General features: G+C 38.2%; 1 protein-coding gene across 2 annotated transcripts in view; it reads left to right on the top strand.

Annotated features, from left to right (window-relative positions):
• Positions 1–7951, top strand: part of RLF (RLF zinc finger) — a 92361-nt gene extending 84410 nt beyond the window's left edge. For both annotated transcript variants that reach the window (XM_049878895.1, XM_049878896.1), the window contains one exon: positions 2844–7951. In XM_049878895.1, coding sequence (XP_049734852.1) covers positions 2844–7499 — 4656 coding nt within the window. In that variant the 3' untranslated portion in view covers positions 7500–7951. The remainder of the gene's footprint in view (positions 1–2843) is intronic.
• The last annotated feature ends 213 nt before the right edge of the window (positions 7952–8164 follow it).

An 8164-nucleotide genomic window follows, 5' to 3' on the forward strand; every position in this document is an offset into this window, starting at 1 on the left:
TTCTGGCTGTACTTCTTCCAGGACAGATCTGTTCATTCTCCGGGCAAATCATGGTGTATTTAATATTCTTCACCCACACCATAATTCAAAGGCATTCCATTTTCCTCATTCATTGTCCAGCTTTCTCATGCATATGAGGCAATTGAAAATACCATGGCTTGAGTTAGGCACACCTTAGTCCTTAAAGTGACATCCTTGCTTTTTGACACTTTAAAGAGGTCTTTTGCAGTAGATTTGCCCAATGCTGTACTTATCAGGTTTTCCAGTCTCTTTTATCTGCCATCAACACGTACTTCCATCTTATGATCTAAGACCTGTTACAATCCCAGCTATATGTCTCTATTCCATATAGCAGGAAGAAAAAGGGAAAGAGGGGAAAACCACGCTATGCCACACCTCTTCCCCACTCATCCCAAAATGTGCACACACACATTTTAGAGATACTCTGAACACTTTACATTCTGTGAGCTAGAACTCATACATGTGGTCACACATCAAGCTGCAAGAGAGGCTAGAGAGTATGTTCGTTATTCAAGTGACTGTGCAGCCAGGTAAAAATCAGGTGTCTGTGGAAGAGGGGAAGGAATATTGGAAGACAGCTAGCAGCCAGTCACATAGACCTTGGGACAGAAAAGGTTAACGATGCTGAAGAACTTGTGTGGGCATTAGGACTCTTGCAGAAGCTGAAGGCAACAGCGTTTGATGGAGAGGGCCTTGTAATAGTACTTCTTTATTTTCTGGTTTTCATTTTCCTATAAATGAAGTTATTAAACCAGATCATCTCTTAAAGGTGCTTATAGTTATTAAACTCTGATTCTGTAACTTGAGAAAGTCATAAATGGAAGAGGTGACTTTTGTGAATCCTTGGTATCTCCCAAGACTTTAAAAATAGTATGACAGAATAAATGTAAACATGGTTATATTTTGAGGTGGAAGGTGTAAGAACCGGGATCGTCTTGAATACCTTTGCCTTAGTAGTAAAGAATCTGAAAATTAGAGGTGTGTGATTTGTCAGCATCATACACCAAGTTCATAGTAGAGCCAAGACTAAGATAAGTTTCTTGACTTAATAAGGTGATGTAAGACTTCTGTTTGTAAATGAGAGCACAGAGGACTTGGAGAGAGGTAAGTTAAAATAATTCACAGGTTTGTCACAGTTTTTATTATTTAATTCCTTTTGGAAGACTGTGAGGTAGATAGCAAAGAACGTCTCTTCTTTCTTAAACAGTCTAATCTGGTTGAAGTGGTAAAATTCATAGAATCACTAAGAACACTTTTCATAGAACCATAACGGGAAATATCGTACATTCTGAACAGGCGTGCTATGAAATTACTGGCTATAGGAGTGGTGAATAAATTAGAATGAGAGTATGGAATATGGAGCTGAATTTTGAAGAAACTGGTGGACATGAATAAATTAGTGGATTTTGCACCAGGCACAGGGAGCTAGAGTGGCTTGGCATATTGTATCAAGGGTGCATGGGATATTGCCAAGTCAGTTAAGTTTTGGAATCAGTATAGGTTATAGAGTGGTTAAGAACTCAGGCTCTGTGAATAGATTTCTCTAAGTTCAAATCCTTGCTCCTCTGTACACTAGCTGGTAACATTGGGCAACTTAATTTCTGAGCCTTGGGTTCTTAATGCATAAAATGAAAAGTGATATAGTAAGGGCTCTGTACAATGTTGGCAGTTATTTCTTTTTGCTCCCAGCGTTTAGAATGATGCCAAACACACAGAATAATTGCTTGACACATTGTTTACTGATTTGGACAGTGGAATTTACTCTCAGTTATTTTACACAGTATTCTGTTGAATATTTACTATGTGCCAACATTGTAGTAATTACTTTGTATTCTTATTTCGCCTTAAGAAGAAAATACTGTTCCTATTGCCATTTTACACATGAGGAAACTTAGGCTTGAATGAGTTAAGAACTTGTCCGTATGTTGAAGCTGGGGTAGAAAGCAGCCAGTCTCCTGCAGACCCTGTTATCTTCACCTCTGCACTTTAAACTACTCTGCTATATAATCCTGCTTTTCTCTGCTCATATTCACATTCCATCTCAGCTTCTTGCATAAAAGAGCCATCTTGCCTGCTTTAACCTTTTATCACACATAACCCAGTCCTCCTGATTGTTGACTAATTTCTGAGAACCCTCTGCTGTAGAGATTTTCTATAAAAAAAAATTTTTTTTTTTTTTTGCCAGCATGGCAACCTGAGATTAGGTACACCTGTGACTATAAAGTACTAATTCTTTTAGGAAGAAATGGGGAGGATCATTAATTTTAGCCTTTGGGTTTCAAAACACCCACGTATTCATGACCTATGAGTTTATTAAATTGAATTCAATCCTAGACTCACTTCTATACATGTGTTGCCTTTTGCTCTCATTTATTTAAGTCCTGTCTTTCCTACCCAGATTAAGGTCATTCTTTTTTTCAATCCTTGGGTTACCCTTTTTTTTTTTTTTTTAAATCCTGAGTTCCTTTGAATTCTTATGCATTTATTGTTTATACATTTGGCACATAGTTAAATTCCTTGAGAGTTAGTGACTGTTTCAATATACAGTGCCTGGTAAAGTTGGATATTCAATAAATGTACATTGTTGTTCATGCTTGTGGCATCTAATGCAACTATTTGCATGTTGAGACAAGAAGGATCTAAATGTAACTTGCAGGAAGAAAGATTTGAGGTAAATTTTAAGAACTCTGAAGATTTTAAGAGCTAAACTATCTTTTCAATGAAACTGTCTTTATCAATGAAAGTCATGCAATCCCTACTATTCCTTTTTCTGTCTGTGGGGGAAAAAGATAATAACTTTTTCTTCCCTCTTTTTCTTACAGGCACAAGATGCTGGTCTCAGGGTGTCAATTTTACTGTGTGTCAGAGCTCTTCAACTCAGATCAAGTGAGGATGAGGAAATGAAGGCATCAGTTTGTAAAACAATTGCTTGTCTTTTACCAGAAGATTTAGAAGTTAGACGAGCCTGTCAGCTTACAGAATTCTTAATTGAACCCAGTTTGGATGGATTTAATATGTTAGAAGAACTATATGTGCAACCAGATCAAAAATTTGATGAAGAAAATGCACCAGTTCCGAATTCTCTCCGATGTGAGCTTTTACTAGCTTTAAAAGCCCACTGGCCTTTTGATCCTGAATTCTGGGACTGGAAAACTTTAAAGCGACACTGCCACCAACTCCTAGGACAAGAAGCCTCAGATTCTGATGACGATCTAAGTGGCTATGAAATGTCTATTAATGACACAGATGTTTTAGAGTCATTTCTCAGTGACTATGAGGAGAGTAAAGATGATAAACAATATAGAAGAAATTTGACAGATCAGCATAAGGAGAAAAGAGACAAAAAACCCATTGGTTCTTCTGAAAGATACCAGAGGTGGCTTCAGTATAAATTCTTCTGTTTGTTATGTAAGCGAGAATGTATAGAGGCCCGGATTCTTCATCATTCTAAGATGCATATGGAAGATGGAATTTACACCTGTCCAGTTTGTGTTAAAAAATTCAAGAGAAAAGAAATATTTGTTCCTCATGTGATGGAACATGTTAAAATGCCACCAAGCAGAAGGGACCGCTCCAGAAAGAAATTACTATTGAAAGGCTCTCAAAAGGGTATTTGTCCCAAGAGCCCCTCTGGAACCCTGGAGCAGAATCAGTTGTTGAATGAACAAGCCAAAGGAGAGTCTCATGAATATGTCACATTCAGCAAATTAGAAGATTGCCACCTGCAAGACAGAGATTTGTACCCATGTCCTGGCACAGACTGTTCCCGTGTGTTCAAGCAGTTTAAATATTTAAGCGTGCATCTTAAAGCTGAACACCAAAATAACGATGAAAATGCCAAGCATTACTTGGATATGAAAAACAGAAGAGAGAAGTGTACTTACTGTCGACGGCATTTCATGTCTGCTTTCCACCTGCGGGAGCATGAACAAGTGCATTGTGGTCCTCAGCCTTATATGTGTGTATCTATAGATTGCTATGCCAGGTTTGGATCAGTGAATGAACTACTTAACCATAAACAAAAACATGATGATCTGCGTTATAAATGTGAATTAAATGGTTGTAATATTGTTTTTAGTGATTTGGGACAACTGTACCACCATGAAGCACAACACTTTAGGGATGCGTCTTACACGTGCAACTTTGTTGGTTGTAAAAAGTTCTATTATTCCAAAATTGAGTACCAGAATCACCTCTCAATGCATAATGTTGAAAGCTCTAATGGAGACACGAAGAAATCAATAAACCCTGAGGAGCCTGCAACAGGTGAAAAGCAAGATTGTATTGATCAACCCCACCTGCTTAACCAAACTGATAAATCGCATTTACCTGAGGATCTTCTTTTCTGTGCAGGATCAGCTACTTCTCAGATAGATACAGAAACTCCAGAAAATCTGAAAGAAAACAGTGACAGTAATTCTAGTGATCAGTTAAGTCAGAGCTCTTCAGCTTCAGTGAATGAAGAGCTAATTGACACACTGGATCATTCTGAAAGCATGCAGGATATATTATTGTCCCATGAAAAAGTCTTTGTGCCCTCCAGTTTAAAAGAAAAGTGTTCCAATGTGGCAATTTGTTTTGATGGGAATAAGTTTACCTGTGGTTTTGATGGCTGTGGTTCCACATACAAAAATGCAAGAGGGATGCAGAAGCATCTACGAAAGGTTCACCCATACCATTTCAAACCCAAGATGATAAAGACAAAAGATCTCTTTCCCTGTTTGGGTAATGAACATAACCAAACAACTGAGAAGTTTGATGCAGAACATAAACCCAGTTCAGATACAAGCAGTGACTCCCCAGATGAAGGCCTCGATCATAATAACATTCATACTAAATGTAAAAGAGAACATCAAGGTTATTCCTCCGAAGCCTCCATTTGTGCTTCTAAAAGACCGTGTACAGAGGATACCATGTTGGAACTTCTATTACGCTTGAAACATTTAAGCTTAAAAAACTCAATAACACATGGATCTTTCTCAGGGTCGTGGCAGGGGTACCCATCCAGTGGTGCTAAGTCCCTTCAGTCTGTTTCATCTATCTCAGACCTTAATTTCCAGAATCAAAATGAAAATGTGCCAAGTCAGTACCTTGCACAGTTGGCAGCTAAGCCTTTTTTCTGTGAGCTTCAAGGATGCAAATATGAATTTGTGACCAGAGAGGCTTTGTTAACACATTATCTTAAGAAGCATAATTACTCAAAAGAAAAAGTCCTTCAACTAACTATGTTTCAACATCGATATTCCCCATTCCAGTGTCATATTTGCCAAAGGTCATTTACAAGAAAAACGCACCTTAGGATTCATTATAAAAATAAACACCAAATTGGCAGTGACAGAATAACTCACAAACTCTTGGATAGTGAAAAATGTGATCATGAAGGCCCATGCTCAGTAGACAGGTTGAAAGGAGATTGTTCTGCAGACCTTGGAGGTGATCCCAACAGCAACCCTGAGAAGCCACACTGCCATTCTAAAAAAGATGAATGCAGTTCAGAAACAGACTTAGAGTCATCTTGTGAAGAAACGGAAAGTAAAACATCTGATATTTCATCACCAGTAGGTAGCCATAGAGAAGAACGAGAAGGAAGAGAGGGGAGAGGAAGCAGGAGAACTGTTGCTAAAGGAAATCTGTGCTACATTTTAAATAAATACCACAAACCATTCCACTGTATTCATAAAACTTGCAATTCCTCATTTACCAATCTAAAAGGCTTGATTCGCCATTATAGAACTGTACATCAGTACAACAAAGAACAATTATGTTTAGAGAAAGACAAAGCAAGAACCAAAAGGGAACTCGTGAAATGTAAAAAGATATTTGCTTGCAAATATAAGGAATGTAATAAACGCTTCCTGTGTTCCAAAGCTCTTGCTAAGCACTGTAGTGACTCTCATAACCTAGACCATATTGAAGAGCCTAAGGTGCTTTCTGAAGCTGAATCTGCAGCAAGATTTTCCTGTAACCAGCCTCAGTGCCCAGCTGTTTTTTATACATTCAGTAAGTTGAAGCACCACTTGATGGAACAACATAATATTGAAGGAGAAATACATTCAGATTATGAAATTCATTGTGATCTTAACGGCTGTGGCCAGATTTTCACCCATCGCAGTAATTACTCTCAACATGTATATTACCGACATAAGGACTATTATGATGATCTATTTAGAAGTCAGAAAGTAGCAAATGAAAGGCTACTAAGAAGTGAAAAGATATGTGAAACTACTCACACTGAGGGGAATGAACATCAGAATACCAGAAGATCGTTTAGTACTAAGGCTAAAAAGTGTGGCTTAATCAAAGACAAGAAAGCTCCAATTAGTTTTAAAACAAGAGCTGAAGCCCTCCATATGTGCATGGAGCAGTCTGAGCACACACAGTACCCCTGCATGGTTCAAGGATGCTTATCTGTGGTGAAGTTGGAGAGCAGCATAGTGAGGCATTACAAACGTACCCATCAGATGAGTAGTGCCTATTTAGCGCAACAGATGGAAAACCTTGTTGTTTGTGTTAAGTATGGTACCAAAATTAAAGAGGAGCCCCCTTCTGAAGTGGAGCCCTGTATAAAGCAAGAAGAAAATGGAAGCTGTGAATCAGAGCACACAAAGCACAGCCATTCCATAGGTAACAGCAGTGCACCTGTCCAGAACACTGATTCCCCTCATCCAGGTGGAAGGGATGGAGGTCAGAATGGGTGTACAGAAAGTAACCCAGTATTTGATGCAGATACCCTGCTCTACAGAGGAACTTTGAAATGTAACCATGGTTCAGAAACCACTTCTTTGGAACAATGTAATATAGTTCAGCCACCTCCTTGTAAAATAGAAAATTCCATACCTAATCCCAGTGGGACTGAAAGCGGGACTTATTTCACAAGTTTCCAGCTGCCTTTACCAAGAATCAAAGACTCAGAAACTGGGCAGCATAGTTCAGGGCAAGAAAACACTGTAAAAAATCCAGCCAATGTCCCAAAAGAGAACTTTAGGAAGCATTCACAGCCCAGGTCATTTGATTTGAAGACTTACAAACCTATGGGATTTGAATCTTCGTTTCTGAAATTTATTCAGGAAAGTGAAGAGAAAGATGATGATTTTGATGATTGGGAAACTTCAGAGCACTTAATGTTAAGTAACTCTTCACAGCCCAGTAATGACTTGACAGGGAATGTTGTGACAAATAATATGGTGAATGACAATGACCCTGAAGTTGACATACCTCATTCTTCCAGTGACTCTGCAATTCATGAGAACTTGACTGCAATCCCGCCTTTAATAGTAGCTGAGACAACAACAGTTCCTTCCTTGGAAAACCTGAGGGTCGTATTGGACAAAGCATTAACAGACTGTGGAGAACTTGCCTTAAAACAACTTCATTATCTTCGGCCAGTTGTTGTCCTTGAAAGATCTAAGTTTTCCACACCAATTTTAGATTTGTTTCCAACAAAAAAGACAGATGAACTTTGTGTAGGAAGTTCCTAAATAACAATTTTGTTTTAGAAACAGACTGGCTCCAACACTGCAACATTGGGACAGTTGCCAACTCGAACAAAGGCTGAGAACCAGCCACACCGTTGTTTAGGGTAGAATAGGCTGTGTATTTACATGAATGTATAATATCTATGTCAGCAGTATTGGCTGAGTCCATTAGCTCTCCAGTTGGTTTATTGATTGGTTTTTTTGTTTATTAAAAAAAGAAATGGAACTGTACTCTTGTTTGGTGCTAATTAATACATCAAAATATACTGGGGCTTCCTTTTTCAAATTAAGTGTGCATGATTGTATATGGAACAAATACTAAGATCCCAGGGTGGGAGGGCTAGGGAAAGGGATATGGAGTTCTTACTTGACTTGAATGTGCACCTGAGGGTGCTTTGTGTAATATATTGTACACTACAGCATCTTATATTTTTTGAGTTGAGTTTCAATAAATTACAATTTTTCACCCATTTCTTGTTTACCCGTAATGAGTTTTCATGCTACACATAAGCTTGAATTGCACTTGTATTTTCTGGAATGTGCACTCATATTTTACCCCAGTTATTTCTCTTTTTTTTTTTTTTTAATTAACCAAACCATTCAGATCAAGGTTCTTTTTGAATGACAATTGTCTTTAAATTTTTTTTTGTGGAAAGAAAATTCTGAGA

Source organism: Elephas maximus, chromosome 3, assembly GCF_024166365.1.
Source record: "Elephas maximus indicus isolate mEleMax1 chromosome 3, mEleMax1 primary haplotype, whole genome shotgun sequence".
Classification (NCBI taxonomy): Eukaryota; Metazoa; Chordata; class Mammalia; order Proboscidea; family Elephantidae; genus Elephas; species Elephas maximus.